The 25,446-nt window shown below is 46.4% G+C and overlaps 2 protein-coding genes across 2 annotated transcripts in view; both read left to right on the top strand.

The window, feature by feature from the left end:
• LOC138309128 (probable serine/threonine-protein kinase kinX) overlaps window positions 1-17,487 on the top strand; it is a 57,136-nt gene extending 39,649 nt beyond the window's left edge. The window contains exon 4 of the mRNA XM_069250313.1: window positions 17,362-17,487. Coding sequence (XP_069106414.1) covers window positions 17,362-17,487 — 126 coding nt within the window. The remainder of the gene's footprint in view (window positions 1-17,361) is intronic.
• Window positions 17,488-18,523: 1,036 nt separating this feature from the next.
• The window catches only part of LOC138309052 (zonadhesin-like), a 45,375-nt gene continuing 38,452 nt past the window's right edge, over window positions 18,524-25,446 (top strand). The window contains exon 1 of the mRNA XM_069250203.1: window positions 18,524-18,698. Within this exon, the coding sequence (XP_069106304.1) occupies window positions 18,524-18,698 (175 nt within the window). The remainder of the gene's footprint in view (window positions 18,699-25,446) is intronic.

Below are 25,446 nucleotides of genomic sequence, written 5' to 3'. Positions count from 1 at the left end.
AATGTCAGGCTTTGTGTACACATACAATAATGAAGGATTATTTTTTCTGAATGTCAGGCTTTGTGTACACATACAATAATGAAGGATTATTTTTCTGAATGTCAGGCTTTGTGTACACATACAATAATGAAGGATTATTTTTCTGAATGTCAGGCTTTGTGTACACATACAATAATGAAGGATTATTTTTCTGAATGTCAGGCTTTGTGTACACATACAATAATGAGGAATTATTTTTCTGAATGTCAGGCTTTGTGTCACATACAATAATGAAGGATTATTTTTTTGAATGTCAGGCTTTGTGTACACATACAATAATGAAGGATTATTTTTCTGAATGCTAGGTTTTGCACATAGCTGTACAATAAACTAGAGCACTTTGTGACAGTGTCCTCCCTACTGAATCAGATCAATGTGACAGCGTCCTCCCCAACTGAATCAGATCAATGTGACAGCCTCCTCCCCAACTGAATCAGATCAATGTGACAGCGTCCTCCCCAACTGAATCAGATCAATGTGACAGCGTCCTCCCCAACTGAATGAGATCAATGTGACAGTGTCCTCCCCAACTGAATCAGATCAATGTGACAGCGTCCTCCCCAACTGAATCAGATCAATGTGACAGCGTCCTCCCCAACTGAATCAGATCAATGTGACAGCGTCCTCCCCAACTGAATCAGATCAATGTGACAGCGTCCTCCCCAACTGAATGAGATCAATGTGACAGCGTCCTCCCCAACTGAATCAGATCAATGTGACAGCATCCTCCCCAACTGAATGAGATCAATGTGACAGTGTCCTCCCCAACTGAATCAGATCAATGTGACAGTGTCCTCCCCAACTGAATCAGATCAATGTGACAGCCTCCTCCCCAACTGAATGAGATCAATGTGACAGTGTCCTCCCAAACTGAATCAGATCAATGTGACAGCATCCTCCTCAACTGAATCAGATCAATGTGACAGCCTCCTCCCCAACTGAATGAGATCAATGTGACAGTGTCCTCCCCAACTGAATCAGATCAATGTGACAGTGTCCTCCCCAACTGAATCAGATCAATGTGACAGTGTCCTCCCCAACTGAATGAGATCAATGTGACAGCACCCTCCCCAACTGAATCAGATCAATGTGACAGTGTCCTCCCCAACTGAATCAGATCAATGTGACAGTGTCCTCCCCAACTAAATCAGATCAATGTGACAGTGTCCTCCCCAACTGAATGAGATCAATGTGACAGTGTCCTCCCCAACTGAATCAGATCAATGTGACAGCATCCTCCTCAACTGAATCAGATCAATGTGACAGTGTCCTCCCCAACTAAATGAGATCAATGTGACAGCACCCTCCCCAACTGAATCAGATCAATGTGACAGTGTCCTCCCCAACTGAATCAGATCAATGTGACAGTGTCCTCCCCAACTGAATCAGATCAATGTGACAGCACCCTCCCCAACTGAATCAGATCAATGTGACAGTGTCCTCCCCAACTAAATGAGATCAATGTGACAGCACCCTCCCCAACTGAATCAGATCAATGTGACAGTGTCCTCCCCAACTGAATCAGATCAATGTGACAGTGTCCTCCCCAACTGAATCAGATCAATGTGACAGTGTCCTCCCCAACTGAATCAGATCAATGTGACAGTGTCCTCCCCAACTGAATCAGATCAATGTGACAGTGTCCTCCCCAACTAAATGAGATCAATGTGACAGTGTCCTCCCCAACTGAATCAGATCAATGTGACAGTGTCCTCCCCAACTGAATCAGATCAATGTGACAGTGTCCTCCCCAACTGAATCAGATCAATGTGACAGTGTCCTCCCCAACTGAATCAGATCAATGTGACAGTGTCCTCCCCAACTGAATCAGATCAATGTGACAGTGTCCTCCCCAACTGAATCAGATCAATGTGACAGTGTCCTCCCAACTGAATCAGATCAATGTGACAGTGTCCTCCCAACAAATGAGATCAATGTGACAGCACCCTCCCCAACTGAATCAGATCAATGTGACAGTGTCCTCCCCAACTGAATCAGATCAATGTGACAGTGTCCTCCCCAACTAAATCAGATCAATGTGACAGTGTCCTCCCCAACTGAATCAGATCAATGTGACAGTGTCCTCCCCAACTGAATCAGATCAATGTGACAGCGTCCTCCCCAACTGAATGAGATCAATGTGACAGTGTCCTCCCCAACTGAATCAGATCAATGTGACAGTGTCCTCCCAAACTGAATCAGATCAATGTGACAGTGTCCTCCCCAACTGAATGAGATCAATGTGACAGTGTCCTCCCCAACTGAATCAGATCAATGTGACAGCGTCCTCCCCAACTGAATCAGATCAATGTGACAGCGTCCTCCCCAACTGAATCAGATCAATGTGACAGCGTCCTCCCCAACTGAATCAGATCAATGTGACAGTGTCCTCCCCAACTGAATCAGATCAATGTGACAGAGTCCTCCCCAACTGAATGAGATCAATGTGACAGTGTCCTCCCCAACTGAATCAGATCAATGTGACAGTGTCCTCCCCAACTGAATCAGATCAATGTGACAGCGTCCTCCCCAACTGAATGAGATCAATGTGACAGTGTCCTCCCCAACTGAATCAGATCAATGTGACAGTGTCCTCCCCAACTGAATCAGATCAATGTGACAGTGTCCTCCCCAACTGAATGAGATCAATGTGACAGTGTCCTCCCAAACTGAATGAGATCAATGTGACAGCGTCCTCCCCAACTGAATGAGATCAATGTGACAGCGTCCTCCCCAACTGAATCAGATCAATGTGACAGTGTCCTCCCCAACTGAATGAGATCAATGTGACAGTGTCCTCCCCAACTGAATGAGATCAATGTGACAGTGTCCTCCCCAACTGAATGAGATCAATGTGACAGTGTCCTCCCCAACTGAATGAGATCAATGTGACAGCGTCCTCCCCAACTGAATGAGATCAATGTGACAGTGTCCTCCCCAACTGAATGAGATCAATGTGACAGTGTCCTCCCAAACTGAATGAGATCAATGTGACAGTGTCCTCCCCAACTGAATCAGATCAATGTGACAGTGTCCTCCCCAACTGAATCAGATCAATGTGACAGCGTCCTCCCCAACTGAATGAGATCAATGTGACAGTGTCCTCCCCAACTGAATCAGATCAATGTGACAGTGTCCTCCCCAACTGAATGAGATCAATGTGACAGTGTCCTCCCCAACTGAATGAGATCAATGTGACAGCGTCCTCCCCAACTGAATGAGATCAATGTGACAGTGTCCTCCCCAACTGAATCAGATCAATGTGACAGCGTCCTCCCCAACTGAATGAGATCAATGTGACAGCGTCCTCCCCAACTGAATGAGATCAATGTGACAGTGTCCTCCCCAACTGAATCAGATCAATGTGACAGACGTCCTCCCCAACTGAATGAGATCAATGTGACAGCGCCCTCCCCAACTGAATGAGATCAATGTGACAGCGTCCTCCCCAACTGAATCAGATCAATGTGACAGTGTCCTCCCCAACTGAATGAGATCAATGTGACAGTGTCCTCCCCAACTGAATGAGATCAATGTGACAGCGTCCTCCCCAACTGAATCAGATCAATGTGACAGTGTCCTCCCCAACTGAATCAGATCAATGTGACAGCGTCCTCCCCAACTGAATCAGATCAATGTGACAGCGTCCTCCCCAACTGAATGAGATCAATGTGACAGTGTCCTCCCCAACTGAATCAGATCAATGTGACAGCGTCCTCCCCAACTGAATCAGATCAATGTGACAGCGTCCTCCCCAACTGAATGAGATCAATGTGACAGCGTCCTCCCCAACTGAATGAGATCAATGTGACAGTGTCCTCCCCAACTGAATGAGATCAATGTGACAGTGTCCTCCCCAACTGAATGAGATCAATGTGACAGCGTCCTCCCCAACTGAATCAGATCAATGTGACAGCGTCCTCCCCAACTGAATGAGATCAATGTGACACTGTCCTCCCCAACTGAATCAGATCAATGTGACAGCGTCCTCCCCAACTGAATGAGATCAATGTGACAGTGTCCTCCCCAACTGAATCAGATCAATGTGACAGTGTCCTCCCCAACTGAATCAGATCAATGTGACAGTGTCCTCCCCAACTGAATCAGATCAATGTGACAGCGTCCTCCCCAACTGAATGAGATCAATGTGACAGTGTCCTCCCCAACTGAATCAGATCAATGTGACAGCGTCCTCCCCAACTGAATCAGATCAATGTGACAGTGTCCTCCCCAACTGAATGAGATCAATGTGACAGTGTCCTCCCCAACTGAATCAGATCAATGTGACAGCGTCCTCCCCAACTGAATGAGATCAATGTGACAGTGTCCTCCCCAACTGAATCAGATCAATGTGACAGCGTCCTCCCCAACTGAATGAGATCAATGTGACAGCGTCCTCCCCAACTGAATGAGATCAATGTGACAGTGTCCTCCCAAACTGAATGAGATCAATGTGACAGCATCCTCCCCAACTGAATGAGATCAATGTGACAGTGTCCTCCCCAACTGAATGAGATCAATGTGACAGCCTCCTCCCCAACTGAATCAGATCAATGTGACAGTGTCCTCCCCAACTGAATCAGATCAATGTGACAGTGTCCTCCCCAACTGAATCAGATCAATGTGACAGTGTCCTCCCCAACTAAATGAGATCAATGTGACAGCACCCTCCCCAACTGAATCAGATCAATGTGACAGTGTCCTCCCCAACTGAATCAGATCAATGTGACAGTGTCCTCCCCAACTGAATCAGATCAATGTGACAGCCTCCTCCCCAACTGAATCAGATCAATGTGACAGCGTCCTCCCCAACTGAATCAGATCAATGTGACAGTGTCCTCCCCAACTGAATCAGATCAATGTGACAGCGTCCTCCCCAACTGAATCAGATCAATGTGACAGTGTCCTCCCAACTGAATCAGATCAATGTGACAGTGTCCTCCCCAACTGAATCAGATCAATGTGACAGTGTCCTCCCCAACTGAATGAGATCAATGTGACAGCGTCCTCCCCAACTGAATCAGACAATGTGACAGTGTCCTCCCCAACTGAATCAGATCAATGTGACAGTGTCCTCCCCAACTGAATCAGATCAATGTGACAGCCCTCCCAACTGAATCAGATCAATGTGACAGCCCTCCCCAACTGAATCAGATCAATGTGACAGTGTCCTCCCCAACTGAATCAGATCAATGTGACAGTGTCCTCCCCAACTGAATGAGATCAATGTGACAGTGTCCTCCCCAACTGAATCAGATCAATGTGACAGTGTCCTCCCCAACTGAATCAGATCAATGTGACAGTGTCCTCCCCAACTGAATGAGATCAATGTGACAGTGTCCTCCCCACTGAATCAGATCAATGTGACAGCGTCCTCCCCAACTGAATCAGATCAATGTGACAGTGTCCTCCCCAACTGAATGAGATCAATGTGACAGTGTCCTCCCCAACTGAATGAGATCAATGTGACAGTGTCCTCCCCAACTGAATCAGATCAATGTGACAGTGTCCTCCCCAACTGAATGAGATCAATGTGACAGTGTCCTCCCCAACTGAATGAGATCAATGTGACAGTGTCCTCCCCAACTGAATCAGATCAATGTGACAGTGTCCTCCCCAACTGAATGAGATCAATGTGACAGTGTCCTCCCAACTGAATCAATGTGTGACAGTGTCCTCCCCAACTGAATGAGATCAATGTGACAGCGTCCTCCCCAACTGAATGAGATCAATGTGACAGTGTCCTCCCCAACTGAATCAGATCAATGTGACAGTGTCCTCCCCAACTGAATCAGATCAATGTGACAGCGTCCTCCCCAACTGAATGAGATCAATGTGACAGTGTCCTCCCCAACTGAATGAGATCAATGTGACAGTGTCCTCCCCAACTGAATGAGATCAATGTGACAGTGTCCTCCCCAACTGAATCAGAGATCAATGTGACAGCGTCCTCCCCAACTGAATGAGATCAATGTGACAGTGTCCTCCCCAACTGAATCAGATCAATGTGACAGTGTCCTCCCCAACTGAATCAGATCAATGTGACAGCGTCCTCCCCAACTGAATCAGATCAATGTGACAGTGTCCTCCCCAACTGAATGAGATCAATGTGACAGTGTCCTCCCCAACTGAATCAGATCAATGTGACAGCTTCCTCCCCAACTGAATGAGATCAATGTGACAGTGTCCTCCCCAACTGAATCAGATCAATGTGACAGTGCCTCCTCCCCAACTGAATGAGATCAATGTGACAGCGTCCTCCCCAACTGAATGAGATCAATGTGACAGTGTCCTCCCCAACTGAATGAGATCAATGTGACAGCGTCCTCCCCAACTGAATCAGATCAATGTGACAGTGTCCTCCCCAACTGAATCAGATCAATGTGACAGCGTCCTCCCCAACTGAATCAGATCAATGTGACAGTGTCCTCCCCAACTGAATCAGATCAATGTGACAGTGCGTCCTCCCCAACTGAATGAGATCAATGTGACAGTGTCCTCCCCAACTGAATGAGATCAATGTGACAGTGTCCTCCCCAACTGAATCAGATCAATGTGACAGCGTCCTCCCCAACTGAATCAGATCAATGTGACAGCGTCCTCCCCAACTGAATCAGATCAATGTGACAGTGTCCTCCCCAACTGAATGAGATCAATGTGACAGTGTCCTCCCCAACTGAATGAGATCAATGTGACAGCGTCCTCCCCAACTGAATGAGATCAATGTGACAGCGTCCTCCCCAACTGAATGAGATCAATGTGACAGTGTCCTCCCCAACTGAATGAGATCAATGTGACAGTTCCTCCCCAACTGAATCAGATCAATGTGACAGTGTCCTCCCCAACTGAATCAGATCAATGTGACAGCGTCCTCCCCAACTGAATCAGATCAATGTGACAGCGTCCTCCCCAACTGAATGAGATCAATGTGACAGTGTCCTCCCCAACTGAATCAGATCAATGTGACAGTGTCCTCCCCAACTGAATCAGATCAATGTGACAGCGTCCTCCCCAACTGAATGAGATCAATGTGACAGTGTCCTCCCCAACTGAATCAGATCAATGTGACAGTGTCCTCCCCAACTGAATGAGATCAATGTGACAGCGTCCTCCCCAACTGAATCAGATCAATGTGACAGCGTCCTCCCCAACTGAATGAGATCAATGTGACAGTGTCCTCCCCAACTGAATCAGATCAATGTGACAGCGTCCTCCCCAACTGAATCAGATCAATGTGACAGTGTCCTCCCCAACTGAATCAGATCAATGTGACAGCGTCCTCCCCAACTGAATCAGATCAATGTGACAGTGTCCTCCCCAACTGAATCAGATCAATGTGACAGTGTCCTCCCCAACTGAATGAGATCAATGTGACAGCGTCCTCCCCAACTGAATGAGATCAATGTGACAGCGTCCTCCCCAACTGAATCAGATCAATGTGACAGTGTCCTCCCCAACTGAATCAGATCAATGTGACAGTGTCCTCCCCAACTGAATGAGATCAATGTGACAGCATCCTCCCCAACTGAATGAGATCAATGTGACAGCGTCCTCCCCAACTGAATCAGATCAATGTGACAGCGTCCTCCCCAACTGAATCAGATCAATGTGACAGCGTCCTCCCCAACTGAATGAGATCAATGTGACAGCGTCCTCCCAAACTGAATGAGATCAATGTGACAGGGTCCTCCCCAACTGAATGAGATCAATGTGACAGTGTCCTCCCCAACTGAATGAGATCAATGTGACAGTGATCAATCAATCAGCGTCCTCCCCAACTGAATCAGATCAATGTGACAGCGTCCTCCCCAACTGAATGAGATCAATGTGACAGCGTCCTCCCCAACTGAATGAGATCAATGTGACAGTGTCCTCCCCAACTGAATGAGATCAATGTGACAGCGTCCTCCCCAACTGAATGAGATCAATGTGACAGCGTCCTCCCCAACTGAATCAGATCAATGTGACAGTGTCCTCCCCAACTGAATGAGATCAATGTGACAGTGTCCTCCCCAACTGAATGAGATCAATGTGACAGTGTCCTCCCCAACTGAATCAGATCAATGTGACAGTGTCCTCCCCAACTGAATCAGATCAATGTGACAGCGTCCTCCCCAACTGAATGAGATCAATGTGACAGTGTCCTCCCCAACTGAATCAGATCAATGTGACAGTGTCCTCCCCAACTGAATCAGATCAATGTGACAGTGTCCTCCCCAACTGAATGAGATAATCAATGTGACAGTGTCCTCCCCAACTGAATGAGATCAATGTGACAGTGTCCTCCCCAACTGAATCAGATCAATGTGACAGTGTCCTCCCCAACTGAATGAGATCAATGTGACAGTGTCCTCCCCAACTGAATCAGATCAATGTGACAGTGTCCTCCCCAACTGAATCAGATCAATGTGACAGCGTCCTCCCCAACTGAATGAGATCAATGTGACAGTGTCCTCCCCAACTGAATGAGATCAATGTGACAGTGTCCTCCCCAACTGAATGAGATCAATGTGACAGCGTCCTCCCCAACTGAATCAGATCAATGTGACAGCGTCCTCCCCAACTGAATCAGATCAATGTGACAGTGTCCTCCCCAACTGAATCAGATCAATGTGACAGTGTCCTCCCCAACTGAATGAGATCAATGTGACAGTGTCCTCCCCAACTGAATCAGATCAATGTGACAGCGTCCTCCCCAACTGAATGAGATCAATGTGACAGTGTCCTCCCCAACTGAATGAGATCAATGTGACAGTGTCCTCCCCAACTGAATCAGATCAATGTGACAGTGTCCTCCCCAACTGAATCAGATCAATGTGACAGTGTCCTCCCCAACTGAATGAGATCAATGTGACAGCGTCCTCCCCAACTGAATCAGATCAATGTGACAGTGTCCTCCCCAACTGAATCAGATCAATGTGACAGTGTCCTCCCCAACTGAATGAGATCAATGTGACAGTGTCCTCCCCAACTGAATGAGATCAATGTGACAGCGTCCTCCCCAACTGAATGAGATCAATGTGACAGTGTCCTCCCCAACTGAATGAGATCAATGTGACAGCGTCCTCCCCAACTGAATGAGATCAATGTGACAGTGTCCTCCCCAACTGAATCAGATCAATGTGACAGCGTCCTCCCCAACTGAATGAGATCAATGTGACAGTGTCCTCCCCAACTGAATGAGATCAATGTGACAGCGTCCTCCCCAACTGAATGAGATCAATGTGACAGTGTCCTCCCCAACTGAATCAGATCAATGTGACAGTGTCCTCCCCAACTGAATGAGATCAATGTGACAGTGTCCTCCCCAACTGAATGAGATCAATGTGACAGCGTCCTCCCCAACTGAATCAGATCAATGTGACAGTGTCCTCCCCAACTGAATGAGATCAATGTACAGTGTCCTCCCCAACTGAATCAGATCAATGTGACAGCGTCCTCCCCAACTGAATGAGATCAATGTGACAGTGTCCTCCCCAACTGAATGAGATCAATGTGACAGCGTCCTCCCCAACTGAATGAGATCAATGTGACAGCGTCCTCCCCAACTGAATGAGATCAATGTGACAGCGTCCTCCCAAACTGAATGAGATCAATGTGACAGCGTCCTCCCCAACTGAATGAGATCAATGTGACAGTGTCCTCCCCAACTGAATCAGATCAATGTGACAGTGTCCTCCCCAACTGAATGAGATCAATGTGACAGTGTCCTCCCCAACTGAATCAGATCAATGTGACAGCGTCCTCCCCAACTGAATCAGATCAATGTGACAGTGTCCTCCCCAACTGAATGAGATCAATGTGACAGTGTCCTCCCCAACTGAATGAGATCAATGTGACAGCGTCCTCCCCAACTGAATCAGATCAATGTGACAGTGTCCTCCCCAACTGAATGAGATCAATGTGACAGCGTCCTCCCCAACTGAATGAGATCAATGTGACAGCGTCCTCCCCAACTGAATCAGATCAATGTGACAGCGTCCTCCCCAACTGAATGAGATCAATGTGACAGTGTCCTCCCCAACTGAATCAGATCAATGTGACAGTGTCCTCCCCAACTGAATCAGATCAATGTGACAGTGTCCTCCCCAACTGAATCAGATCAATGTGACAGCGTCCTCCCCAACTGAATCAGATCAATGTGACAGTGTCCTCCCCAACTGAATCAGATCAATGTGACAGTGTCCTCCCCAACTGAATGAGATCAATGTGACAGTGTCCTCCCCAACTGAATGAGATCAATGTGACAGCGTCCTCCCCAACTGAATGAGATCAATGTGACAGCGTCCTCCCCAACTGAATCAGATCAATGTGACAGCGTCCCTCCCCAACTGAATGAGATCAATGTGACAGCGTCCTCCCCAACTGAATGAGATCAATGTGACAGCGTCCTCCCCAACTGAATGAGATCAATGTGACAGCGTCCTCCCCAACTGAATCAGATCAATGTGACAGTGTCCTCCCCAACTGAATGAGATCAATGTGACAGCGTCCTCCCCAACTGAATGAGATCAATGTGACAGTGTCGTCCTCCCCAACTGAATCAGATCAATGTGACAGTGTCCTCCCCAACTGAATCAGATCAATGTGACAGTGTCCTCCCCAACTGAATGAGATCAATGTGACAGCGTCCTCCCCAACTGAATCAGATCAATGTGACAGTGTCCTCCCCAACTGAATGAGATCAATGTGACAGTGTCCTCCCCAACTGAATGAGATCAATGTGACAGCGTCCTCCCCAACTGAATCAGATCAATGTGACAGTGTCCTCCCCAACTGAATCAGATCAATGTGACAGTGTCCTCCCCAACTGAATCAGATCAATGTGACAGTGTCCTCCCCAACTGAATGAGATCAATGTGACAGTGTCCTCCCCAACTGAATGAGATCAATGTGACAGTGTCCTCCCCAACTGAATGAGATCAATGTGACAGCGTCCTCCCCAACTGAATGAGATCAATGTGACAGTGTCCTCCCCAACTGAATCAGATCAATGTGACAGCGTCCTCCCCAACTGAATCAGATCAATGTGACAGTGTCCTCCCCAACTGAATGAGATCAATGTGACAGTGTCCTCCCCAACTGAATCAGATCAATGTGACAGTGTCCTCCCCAACTGAATGAGATCAATGTGACAGCATCCTCCCCAACTGAATGAGATCAATGTGACAGCATCCTCCCCAACTGAATCAGATCAATGTGACAGTGTCCTCCCCAACTGAATCAGATCAATGTGACAGCGTCCTCCCCAACTGAATCAGATCAATGTGACAGCGTCCTCCCCAACTGAATGAGATCAATGTGACAGTGTCCTCCCCAACTGAATGAGATCAATGTGACAGTGTCCTCCCCAACTGAATGAGATCAATGTGACAGTGTCCTCCCAAACTGAATCAGATCAATGTGACAGCGTCCTCCCCAACTGAATGAGATCAATGTGACAGTGTCCTCCCCAACTGAATCAGATCAATGTGACAGCCTCCTCCCCAACTGAATGAGATCAATGTGACAGTGTCCTCCCCAACTGAATCAGATCAATGTGACAGTGTCCTCCCCAACTGAATCAGATCAATGTGACAGTGTCCTCCCCAACTGAATCAGATCAATGTGACAGCGTCCTCCCCAACTGAATCAGATCAACTGAATCAGATCAATGTGACAGTGTCCTCCCCAACTGAATCAGATCAATGTGACAGCGTCCTCCCCAACTGAATCAGATCAATGTGACAGTGTCCTCCCCAACTGAATCAATCAATGTGACAGTGTCCTCCCCAACTGAATCAGATCAATGTGACAGTGTCCTCCCCAACTGAATCAGATCAATGTGACAGTGTCCTCCCCAACTGAATCAGATCAATGTGACAGTGTCCTCCCCAACTGAATGAGATCAATGTGACAGTGTCCTCCCCAACTGAATGAGATCAATGTGACAGCGTCCTCCCCAACTGAATCAGATCAATGTGACAGCGTCCTCCCCAACTGAATCAGATCAATGTGACAGTGTCCTCCCCAACTGAATGAGATCAATGTGACAGTGTCCTCCCCAACTGAATCAGATCAATGTGACAGCTCCTCCCCAACTGAATGAGATCAATGTGACAGTGTCCTCCCCAACTGAATCAGATCAATGTGACAGCGTCCTCCCCAACTGAATCAGATCAATGTGACAGTGTCCTCCCCAACTGAATCAGACGATCAATGTGACAGTGTCCTCCCCAACTGAATCAGATCAATGTGACAGTGTCCTCCCCAACTGAATGAGATCAATGTGACAGCGTCCTCCCCAACTGAATCAGATCAATGTGACAGTGTCCTCCCCAACTGAATCAGATCAATGTGACAGTGTCCTCCCCAACTGAATCAGATCAATGTGACAGTGTCCTCCCCAACTGAATGAGATCAATGTGACAGTGTCCTCCCCAACTGAATGAGATCAATGTGACAGTGTCCTCCCCAACTGAATGAGATCAATGTGACAGCGTCCTCCCCAACTGAATCAGATCAATGTGACAGTGTCCTCCCCAACTGAATCAGATCAATGTGACAGCGTCCTCCCCAACTGAATCAGATCAATGTGACAGCGTCCTCCCCAACTGAATGAGATCAATGTGACAGCGTCCTCCCCAACTGAATCAGATCAATGTGACAGTGTCCTCCCCAACTGAATCAGATCAATGTGACAGTGTCCTCCCCAACTGAATCAGATCAATGTGACAGCGTCCTCCCCAACTGAATCAGATCAATGTGACAGTGTCCTCCCCAACTGAATCAGATCAATGTGACAGCGTCCTCCCCAACTGAATGAGATCAATGTGACAGCGTCCTCCCCAACTGAATCAGATCAATGTGACAGTGGTCCTCCCCAACTGAATCAGATCAATGTGACAGTGTCCTCCCCAACTGAATCAGATCAATGTGACAGCGTCCTCCCCAACTGAATGAGATCAATGTGACAGTGTCCTCCCAAACTGAATCAGATCAATGTGACAGCGTCCTCCCCAACTGAATCAGATCAATGTGACAGTGTCCTCCCCAACTGAATCAGATCAATGTGACAGTGTCCTCCCCAACTGAATCAGATCAATGTGACAGCGTCCTCCCCAACTGAATCAGATCAATGTGACAGCGTCCTCCCCAACTGAATGAGATCAATGTGACAGTGTCCTCCCCAACTGAATGAGATCAATGTGACAGCGTCCTCCCCAACTGAATGAGATCAATGTGACAGTGTCCTCCCCAACTGAATCAGATCAATGTGACAGCGTCCCTCCCCAACTGAATGAGATCAATGTGACAGCGTCCTCCCCAACTGAATGAGATCAATGTGACAGTGTCCTCCCCAACTGAATGAGATCAATGTGACAGCGTCCTCCCCAACTGAATGAGATCAATGTGACAGTGTCCTCCCCAACTGAATGAGATCAATGTGACAGCGTCCTCCCCTCCCCAACTGAATCAGATCAATGTGACAGCGTCCTCCCCAACTGAATCAGATCAATGTGACAGTGTCCTCCCCAACTGAATCAGATCAATGTGACAGTGTCCTCCCCAACTGAATGAGATCAATGTGACAGCGTCCTCCCCAACTGAATGAGATCAATGTGACAGCGTCCTCCCCAACTGAATGAGATCAATGTGACAGCGTCCTCCCAAACTGAATGAGATCAATGTGACAGGGTCCTCCCCAACTGAATGAGATCAATGTGACAGTGTCCTCCCCAACTGAATGAGATCAATGTGACAGCGTCCTCCCCAACTGAATGAGATCAATGTGACAGCGTCCTCCCCAACTGAATCAGATCAATGTGACAGTGTCCTCCCCAACTGAATCAGATCAATGTGACAGCGTCCTCCCCAACTGAATCAGATCAATGTGACAGCGTCCTCCCCAACTGAATGAGATCAATGTGACAGTGTCCTCCCCAACTGAATCAGATCAATGTGACAGTGTCCTCCCCAACTGAATGAGATCAATGTGACAGTGTCCTCCCCAACTGAATCAGATCAATGTGACAGCGTCCTCCCCAACTGAATGAGATCAATGTGACAGTGTCCTCCCCAACTGAATCAATCAATGTGACAGCGTCCTCCCCAACTGAAATCAGATCAATGTGACAGTGTCCTCCCCAACTGAATGAGATCAATGTGACAGCGTCCTCCCCAACTGAATCAGATCAATGTGACAGTGTCCTCCCCAACTGAATCAGATCAATGTGACAGCCCCCTCCCCAACTGAAATCAGATCAATGTGACAGCGTCCTCCCCAACTGAATGAGATCAATGTGACAGTGTCCTCCCCAACTGAATCAGATCAATGTGACAGTGTCCTCCCAACTGAATGAGATCAATGTGACAGTGTCCTCCCCAACTGAATCAGATCAATGTGACAGCGTCCTCCCCAACTGAATGAGATCAATGTGACAGTGTCCTCCCCAACTGAATGAGATCAATGTGACAGCGTCCTCCCCAACTGAATCAACTAGAGATCAATGTGACAGCGTCCTCCCCAACTGAATCAGATCAATGTGACAGCGTCCTCCCCAACTGAATGAGATCAATGTGACAGTGTCCTCCCCAACTGAATGAGATCAATGTGACAGCGTCCTCCCCAACTGAATGAGATCAATGTGACAGTGTCCTCCCCCACTGAATCAGATCAATGTGACAGTGTCCTCCCCAACTGAATCAGATCAATGTGACAGCTCCTCAACTGAATGAGATCAATGTGACAGTGTCCTCCCCAACTGAATGAAATCAATGTGACAGTGTCCTCCCCAACTGAATGAGATCAATGTGACAGTGTCCTCCCCAACTGAATCAGATCAATGTGACAGCGTCCTCCCCAACTGAATGAGATCAATGTGACAGTGTCCTCCCCAACTGAATCAGATCAATGTGACAGCGTCCTCCCCAACTGAATCAGATCAATGTGACAGTGTCCTCCCCAACTGAATCAGATCAATGTGACAGTGTCCTCCCCAACTGAATCAGATCAATGTGACAGTGTCCTCCCCAACTAAATGAGATCAATGTGACAGCGTCCTCCCCAACTGAATCAGATCAATGTGACAGTGTCCTCCCCAACTGAATCAGATCAATGTGACAGCGTCCTCCCCAACTGAATCAGATCAATGTGACAGTGTCCTCCCCAACTGAATCAGATCAATGTGACAGTGGTCCTCCCCAACTGAATCAGATCAATGTGACAGCGTCCTCCCCCAACTGAATGAGATCAATGTGACAGTTCCTCCCCAACTGAATCAGATCAATGTGACAGCTGTCCTCCCCAACTGAATGAGATCAATGTGACAGCGTCCTCCCCAACTGAATCAGATCAATATGACAGTGTCCTCCCCAACTGAATCAGATCAATGTGACAGCGTCCTCCCCAACTGAATGAGATCAATGTGACAGTGTCCTCCCCAACTGAATGAGATCAATGTGACAGTGTCCTCCCCCAACTGAATCAGATCAATTGACAGTGTCCTCCCCAACTGAATCAGATCAATGTGACAGCGTCCTCCCCAACTGAATCAGATCAATGTGACAGTGTCCTCACCCAACTGAATGAGATCAATGTGACAGCGTCCTCCCCAACTGAATCAGATCAATGTGACAGTGTCCTCCCCCCAACTGAATCAGATCAATGTGACAGTGTCCTCCCCAACTGAATGAGATCAATGTGACAGTGTCCTCTCCCCAACTGAATCAGATCAAGTGACAGTGTCCTCCCCAACTGAATGAGATCAATGTGACAGTGTCCTCCCCAACTGAATCAGATCAATGTGACAGCGTCCTCCCCAACTGAATGAAGATCAATGTGACAGTGTCCTCCCCAACTGAATCAATCAATGAGACAGTGTCCTCCCCAACTGAATGAGATCAATGTGACAGTGTCCTCCCCAACTGAATCAGATCAATGTGACAGCGTCCTCCCCAACTGAATCAGATCAATGTGTGACAGTGTCCTCCCCAACTGAAATCAGATCAATGTGACAGCGTCCTCCCCAACTGAATCAGATCAATGTGACAGTGTCCTCCTCCCCAACTGAATCAGATCAATGTGACAAGCGTCCTCCCCAACTGAATCAGATCAATGTGACCAGTGTCCTCCCCAACTGAATCAGATCAATGTGACAGCGTCCTCCCCAACTGAATCAGATCAATGTGACAGCGTCCTCCCCAACTGAATCAGATCAATGTGACAGTGTCCTCCCCAACTGAATAAGATCAATGTGACAGCGTCCTCCCCAACTGAATGAGATCAATGTGACAGTGTCCTCCCCAACTGAATCAGATCAATGTGACAGCGTCCTCCCCAACTGAATCAGATCAATGTGACAGTGTCCTCCCCAACTGAATCAGATCAATGTGACAGCGTCCTCCCCAACTGAATCAGATCAATGTGACAGTGTCCTCCCCAACTGATGAGATCAATGTGAACAGTGTGACCTCCCCAACTGTAATAAATCAATGTGGACAGCCGTCCTCCCCAACTGAATCAGATCAATGTGACAGTGTCCTCCCCAACTGAATCAGATCAATGTGACAGTGTCCTCCCCAACTGAATGATCAGATCAATGTGACAGTGTCCTCCCCAACTGAATGAGATCAATGTGACAGTGTCCTCCCCAACTGAATCAGATCAATGTGACAGCGTCCTCCCCAACTGAATGAGATCAATGTGACAGCGTCCTCCCCAACTGAATCAGATCAATGTTGACAGTGTCCTCCCCAACTGAATCAGATCAATGTGACAGTGGTCCTCCCCAACTGAATCAGATCAATGTGGACAGTGTCCTCCCCAACTGAATGAGATCAATGTGACAGTGTCCTCCCCAACTGAATCAATATCAATGTGACAGTGTCCTTCGGCCCAACTGAAACTGAGATCAATGTGACAGTGTCCTCCCCAACTGAATCAGATCAATGGTGACAGTGTCCTCCCAACTGAATCAGATCCCAAACGCTGAATCAGATCACCCCATGTGACATTGTGACAGTGTCCTCCCCAACTGAATCAGATCAATGTGACAGCGTCCTCCCCAACTGAATGAGATCAATGTGACAGTGTCCTCCCCAACTGAATCAGATCAATGTGACAGTGACAATGTGACAGCGTCCTCCCCAACGAATCAGATGTGACAGTGTCCTCCCCAACTGAACCAGATCAATGTGACAGTGTCCTCTCCCCAACTGAATAGAATCAATGTGACCTCCCCAGAATTAGATCCTCCCCAACTGAATCAGATCAATGTGACAGTGATCCCTCCCCTAACTGAATCCAGATCAATGTGACAGTGTCCTCCCCAACTGAATCAGATCAATGTGACAGTGACAGTGTCCTCCCCAACTGAACAGCGTCCTCCCCAACAGAATGAGATCAATGTGACAGCGTCCCTCCCCAACTGGAATGAGATCAATGTGACAGCGGCTCCTCCCAACTGAATGAGATCAATGTGACAGCTTCCTCTCCCAGACTGAATGATATCAAAGTGACAGCGCCTCCCCTGACCAGAATGAGATCAAAGTGAACAGACGTCCTCCCCCAACTGAATCAGATCAATGTGACAGCGTCCTCCCTAACTCAGTGAGATCAATGATGACACCTCCTCCCCAAATTGCAATTTGAAAATGAGATCAAATGTGACAGCGTCCTCCCCGACTGAAATGAATCAATGTGACAGCATCCTCCCCTACAGAAAGATCAATGTGACAGCGTCCTCCCCTAACTGAATGAAATCAATGTGACAGCGTCCTCCCTAACTGAATCAAATCAATGTGACAGCGTCCTCCCCAACTGAATCAGATCAATGTGACAGACGACCTCCCCTACTGAATGAGATCAGATGTGCCAGTGTCCTCCCCAACTGAATGAGATCAATGTGACAGCCGTCCTCCCCAACTGAAATCAGATCAATGTAACAGTGTCCATCCCCAACCAGAATCAAGAATCAATGTGAGAGTGTCCTCCCCAACTGAATGGAGATCAATGTGACAGTGTCCTCTCCCAACTGAATCAGAGCAATGGTGACAGTGGTCCTTCCCAACTGAATCAGATCAATGTGACAGCGCCATCCTCCCCAACTGATCAGATGCAAAAATGACAGTGTCCTCCCCAACTGAATCAGATCAATGTGACAGCGTCCTCCCCAACTGAATCAGATCAATGTGAGAGGTGTCCTCCCCAACTGAATCAGACATCAATGTGGACAGGCCTCCTCCCCAACTTGAATCAGATCAATGTGGCAGCGTCCTCCCCAACTGAATCAGATCAATATGAACAGTGTCCTCCCCAACTGAATCAGATCAATGTGACAGCCTCCCTCCCCGACTGAATGAGATCAATCTGACAGCGTCCTCCCAACTGAATCAGATCAATGTGATAGTGTCCTCCCCAACTGAATCAGATCAATGTGACAGCGTCATCCCCAACTGAATCAGATCCAATGTGCAGCGTCCTCCCCAACTGAATCAGATCAATATGACAGTGTCCTCCCCAACTGAATTAGATCAATGTGACAGCCTCCTCCCCCCACTGAATGAGATCAATCTGACAGCGCCTCCCCAACTGAATCAGATCAATGTGAGAGTGTCCTCCCCAACTGAAATGGACATCAATGTGACAAGGAGTCCTCCCCAATTGAATCAGATCAATGGTGACAACGTCCTCCCCAACTGAAAGACATCAATGTGACAGTGTCCTCGCCCAACTGAACCAGATCAATGTGACAGCATCATCGCCAACTGAATGAGATCAATGTGAACAGTGTCCTCCCCAACTGAATCAGAACAATGTGACAGTGGTCCTCCCCAAAAAAAATCAAAACCAATTGTGAACAGTGTCCTCAAACCCAACATAATCAGAATCAATGTGACAGTGTCCTCCCCACCTGAATCAGAATCCAAATTGGTTTTGACAGTGTCCTCACCCAACTGAATCAGATCAATGTGAACAGTGGTCCTCCCCAACTGAATTCAGATCAATGTGACAGTGTCCTCCCCAACTAATGACATCAATGTGACAGTGGATCCTCCCCAACTGAATCAGATCATTGTGACAGTTGTCCCTTCCACTGAATCAGATCAATCGAACAGGTCCTCCCCCAACTGAATTATATCAATGTGACAGGTCCTCCCCCAACTGAATCAGATCAAAAGTGACAGCCTCCTCCCCAACTGAATGAAACAATGTGCCAGTGTACCTCCCCAACAGAATCAGATCAATGTGACAGTGTCCTTCCCAACTAAATCAGATCAATGTGACAGTGTCCTGTCCCAACTGAATCAGATCAATTGTGACAGTGTCCTTGGCCCAACTGAATGAGAATCAATGTGACAGTGTCCTTCCCAACTGAATCAGATCAATGTGAACGTCTTCCCAACTGAATCAGATCAATGTGACCGCGTCCTCCCAACTGAATCAGATCAATGTGGACAGTGGTCCCTCCCCAACTGAATCCAGATCAATGAGACAGTGTCTCCCCAAACTGAAATGAGATCAATGTGACAGTGTCCTCCCCATCTAATCAGATCAATGTGACAGCCTCCTCGCCCAACTGAATGAGAATCAATGTGACAGCGTCCTCCCTACTGGAATGAGATCAATGTGCCAGTGGACCTCCCTAAACTGAAGCAAAATCAATGTGACAGCGTCCTCCCCAACTGAAACAGATCAATATGGACAGTGTCCTCCCCAACTGAATGAGATCAATTTGACAGTGGTCCTCCCCCAACTGAATCAAGATCAATGTGGAGAGTGTCCTCCCCAACTGAATCAGATCAATGACAGCGTCCTCCCCAACGAATCAGATCAATGTGAGAGTGTCCCCCCAACTGAATCAGAACAATGTGACAAGCGTCCCTCCCCAACTGAATCAGATCAATGTGGCAGCGTCCTCCCCAACTGAATAGAATAAGTGTCCTCCCTCCTCATCATATTATCGTTGTGTGCTAGAATAAGTGGCAGCGCCTCCCCAATCTTATCGTTGTGTGATAGAATAAGCGCCCTCCCCATCTTATCTGTTGTGTGCTAGAATAACCCCTCCTCCCCAACTTCTTATCTTATCAGTGCTAGAATAAGCCCCTCCAATCCTTATCATTATGTGATAGAATAAGCCCCTCCTCATCTTCTCATTATGTGATAGAATAAGCCCCTCCCCATCTTATCGTTGTGTGCTAGAATAAGCCCCTCCTCATCTTCTCATTATGTGATAGAATAAGCCCCTCCTCATCTTATCGTTATGTGATAGAAATAAGCCCCTCCCAATCTTCTCATTATGTGATAGAATAAAGATCCCCTCCCCCCATTCTTCTCATTATGTGATAGAATAAGCCCCTCCCAATCTTATCGTTAATGTGATAGAATAAGCCCCTCCCAATCTTATTGTTGTGTGATAGAATAAGCCCCTCCCATCTTATTGTTGTGTGCTAGAATAAGCCCCTCCTCACATCTTATCGTTATGTGCTAGAATAAGCCCATCCTCATCTTATCGTTATGTGATAGAATAAGCCCCTCCTCATCTTATCGTTATGTGATAGAATAAGCCCCTCCTCATCTTATCGTTGTGTGCTAGAATAAGCCCCTCCTCATCTTCTCATTATGTGCTAGAATAAGCCCCTCCTCATCTTATCGTTATGTGATAGAATAAGCCCCTCCTCATCTTATTGTTGTGTGCTAGAATAAGTCCCTCTCATCTTCTCATTATGTGATAAAATAAGCCCCTCCTCATCTTATCGTTATGTGATAGAATAATCCCCTCCCCATCTTATTGTTGTGTACTAAAATAAGCCCCTCCTCATCTTCTCATTATGTGATAAAATAAGCCCCTCCTCATCTTATCGTTATGTGATAGAATAAGCCCATCCTCATCTTATCGTTGTGTGCTAGAATAAGCCCCTCCTCAATTTATCGTTGTGTGCTAGAATAAGTCCCTCCCCATCTTATTGTTGTGTGCTAGAATAAGCCCCTCCTCATCTTCTCATTATGTGCTAGAATAAGTTCTTCCCCATCTTATCGTTGTGTGATAGAATAAGCCCCTCCTCATCTTATCGTTGTGTGCTAGAATAAGCCCCTCCCCATCTTATCGTTGTGTGCTAGAATAAGCCCCTCCTCATCTTCTCATTATGTGATAGAATAAGCCCCTCCTCATCTTATCATTATGTGATAGAATAAGCCCCTCCTCATCTTATCGTTGTGTGCTATAATAAGCCCCTCCTCATATTATTGTTGCGCTAGAATAAGCCCCTCCCCATCTTATCGTTGTGTGCTAGAATAAGCCTCTCCCCATCTTATCGTTGTGTGCTAGAATAAGCCCCTTCCCATCTTATCGTTGTGTGCTAAAATAAGCCCCTCCTCATCTTCTCATTATGAGATAGAATAAGCCCCCACAATCTTCTCATTATGTGATAGAATAGGCCCCTCCTCATCTTCTCATTATGAGATAGAATAAGCCCCTCCCAATCTTCTCATTATGTGATAGATTAAGCCCCTCCCAATCTTCTCATTATGTGATAGAATAAGCCCCTCCTCATCTTATCGTTATGTGATAGAATAAGCCCCTCCCCATCTTATCGTTGTGTGCTAGAATAAGCCCCTCCTCATCTTCTCATTATGTGATAGAATAAGCCCCTCCTCATCTTATCGTTATGTGATAGAATAAGCCCCTCCTCATCTTATCATTGTGTGCTAGAATAAGCCCCTCCTCATCTTATCGTTGTGTGCTAGAATAAGTCCCTCCCCATCTTATTGTTGTGTGCTAGAATAAGCGCCTCCTCATCTTATCGTTGTGTGATAGAATAAGCCCCTCCCTATCTTATTGTTGTGTGCTAGAATAAGCCCCTCCTCATCTTCTCATTATGTGATAGAATAAGCCCCTCCTCATCTTATCGTTATGTGATAGAATAAGCCCCTCCTCATCTTATCATTGTGTGCTAGAATAAGCCCCTCCACATCTTATTGTTGTGTGCTAGAATAAGCCCCTCCTCATCTTATCGTTGTGTGCTAGAATAAGTCCCCTCCCCATCTTATTGTTGTGTGCTAGAATAAGCGCCTCCTCATCTTATCGTTGTGTGATAGAATAAGCCCCTCCCTATCTTATCTTTGTGTGCTAAAATAAGCCCCTCCTCATCTTCTCATTATGAGCTAGAAAAAGCCCCCCCCAATCTTCTCATTATGTGATAGAATAAGCCCCTCCTCATCTCTCATTATGTGATAGAATAAGCCCCTCCCCATCTTATCGTTATGTGATAGAATAAGCCCCTCCCAATCTTCTCCTTATGTGATAGAATAAGCCCCTCCCAATCTTCTCATTATGTGATAGAATAAGCCCCCCCCCCCCAATCTTCTCATTATGTGATAGAATAATCCCCTCCCAATATTCTCATTATGTGCTAGAATAAGCCCCTCCCAATCTTATCGTTATGTGATAGAATAAGCCCCTCCCAATCTTATTGTTGTGTGCTAGAATAAGCCCCTTCACATCTTATTGTTGTGTGCTAGAATAAGCCCATCCTCCTCTTATCGTTATGTGATAGAATAAGCCCCTCCTCATCTTATCGTTATGTGATAGAATAAGCCCCTACTCATCTTATCGTTATGTGATAGAATAAGCTCCTCCTCATCTTATCGTTATGTGATAGAATAAGCCCCTACTCATCTTATCGTTGTGTGCTAGAATAAGCCCCTCCTCATCTTATCGTTTGTGTGAGATTAGAATAAGCCCCCTCCTCATCTTATCGTTATGTGTGCTAGAATAAGCCCCTCCTCATCTTATCGTTATGTGATAGAATAATCCCCTCCCCATCTTATTGTTGTGTACTAAAATAAGCCCCTCCTCATCTTCTCATTATGTGATAAAATAAGCCCCTCCTCATCTTATCGTTATGTGATAGAATAAGCCCATCCTCATCTTATCGTTGTGTGCTAGAATAAGCCCCTCCTCAATTTATCGTTGTGTGCTAGAATAAGTCCCTCCCCATCTTATTGTTGTGTGCTAGAATAAGCCCCTCCTCATCTTCTCATTATGTGCTAGAATAAGTTCTTCCCCATCTTATCGTTGTGTGATAGAATAAGCCCCTCCTCATCTTATTGTTGTGTGCTAGAATAAGCCCCTCCTCATCTTATCGTTGTGTGCTAGAATAAGCCCCCTCCTCATCTTCTCGTTGTGTGATAGAATAAGCCCCTCCTCATCTTATTGTTGTGTGCTAGAATAAGCCCCTCCTCATCTTATCGTTGTGTGCTAGAATAAGCCCCTCCTCATCTTATCGTTATGTGATAGAATAAGCCCCTCCTCATCTTATCATTATGTGATAGATAAGTCCCTCCTCATCTTATCGTTGTGTGCTAGAGTAAGCCCCTCCCCATCTTATCGTTGTGTGCTATAATAAGTCCCTCCCCATTTCATTGTTGTGTGCTAGAATAAGCCCCTCCCTATCTTATAGTTGTGTGCTAGAATAAGCCCCTCCTCATCTTATCGTTGTGTGCTAGAATAAGCCCCTCCTCATCTTATCGTTGTGTGCTAGAATAAGCCCCTCCCCATCTTATTGTTGTGTGCTAGAATAAGCCCCTCCTCATCTTATCGTTGTGTGCTAGAATAAGTCCCTCCCCATCTTATCGTTGTGTGCTAGAATAAGCCCCTCCTCATCTTATTGTTGTGTGCTAGAATAAGCCCCTCCTCATCTTCTCATTATGTGCTAGAATAAGCCCCTCCTCATCTTATGGTTATGTGATAGATTAAGCCCCTCCTCATCTTATCCTTGTGTGCTAGAATAAGCCCCTCCTCATCTTATCGTTGTGTGCTAGAATAAGTCCCTCCCCATCTTATTGTTGTGTGCTAGAATAAGCCCCTCCTCATCCTTTCATTATGTGCTAGAATAAATTCCTCCCCATCTTATCGTTGTGTGCTAGAATAAGCCCCTCCTCATCTTCTCATTATGTGATAGAATAAGCCCCTCCTCATCTTATCGTTATGTGATAGATTAAGCCCCTCCTCATCTTATCGTTGTGTGCTAGAATAAGTCCCTCCCCATCTTATTGTTGTGTGCTAGAATAAGCCCCTCCTCATCTTCTCATTATGTGCTTAGAATAAGTCCCTCCCCATCTTTTCATTATGTGATTGAATAAGCCCCTCCTCATCTTATCATTGTGTGCTAGAGTAAGCCCCTCCTCATCTTATCGTTGTGTGCTTGAATAAGTCGCTCCCCATCTTATCGTTGTGTGCCAGAATAAGTCCCTCCCCATCTGATCGTTGTATGCTAGAATAAGTCCCTCCCCATCTTATCGTTGTGTGCTAGAGTAAGCCCCTTCCGATCTTATCGTTGTGTGCTAGAGTAAGCCCCTCCTCATCTTATCGTTGTGTGCTAGAGTAAGCCCCTCCTCATCATCTTATCGTTGTGTGTGCTAGAGTAAGCCCCTTCCTCATCTTATCGTTGTGTGCTAGAGTAAGCCCCTCCTCATCTTATCGTTGTGTGTGCTAGAGTAAGCCCCTCCTCATCTTATCGTTGTGTGCTTGAATAAGTCCCTCCCCATCTTATCGTTGTGTGCTAGAATAAGTCCCTCCCCATCTTATCGTTGTGTGCTAGAATAAGTCCCTCCCCATCTTATTGTTGTGTGCTAAATAAGTCCCTCCTCATCTTATCGTTGTGTGCTAGAATAAGCCCCTCCTCATCTTAATCGTTGTGTGCTAGAATAAGTCCCTCCCCTGCTAGAATAAGTCCCTCCCCATTTCATTGTTGTGTGCTAGAATAAGCCCCTCCCTATCTTATAGTTGTGTGCTAGAATAAGCCCCTCCTCATCTTATCGTTGTGTGCTAGAATAAGTCCCTCCCCATCTTATCGTTGTGTGCTAGAGTAAGCCCCTCCCCATCTTATCGTTGTGTGCTAGAATAAGTCCCTCCCCATCTTATCGTTGTGTGCTAGAATAAGTCCCTCCCCATCTTATCGTTGTGTGCTAGAATAAGTCCCTCCCCATCTTATCGTTGTGTGCTAGAATAAGCCCCTCCTCATCTTATCGTTGTGTGCTAGAATAAGTCCCTCCCAATCTTGACGGGATTTATGGTCATATTTTCTTTTGGGGTTTAATACCTTAGAATGTCCTATAATATTTGACTTGAACCAATCCTTATTACATGTTGCTTGATTACCAATGTGACATTATTCTGTACTTTGATTTGAATTTAAGATTTGTTTGTTAAAATGCCCTCTGTCCATGATATAGTTTACAGTCATCTTAATTAACAGCTCGTGTATGAAAAAAAAATCAATTTTATTTTCACTACTCATTTTAAACAAACTTTGAAATTGAATTAGCAAATCTCTGATGTTTGACAGCTTCCTGGAACATAGAATATCAGATGTAGTGATGATGAGTTTTACATGGGTTGAGTGAAGTACTGTGTCTGGTTTGTT

This window comes from Argopecten irradians, chromosome 1 (genome assembly GCF_041381155.1).
Source record: "Argopecten irradians isolate NY chromosome 1, Ai_NY, whole genome shotgun sequence".
NCBI lineage: Eukaryota > Metazoa > Mollusca > Bivalvia > Pectinida > Pectinidae > Argopecten > Argopecten irradians.
This window is presented reverse-complemented; position numbering and strand designations above follow the sequence as displayed.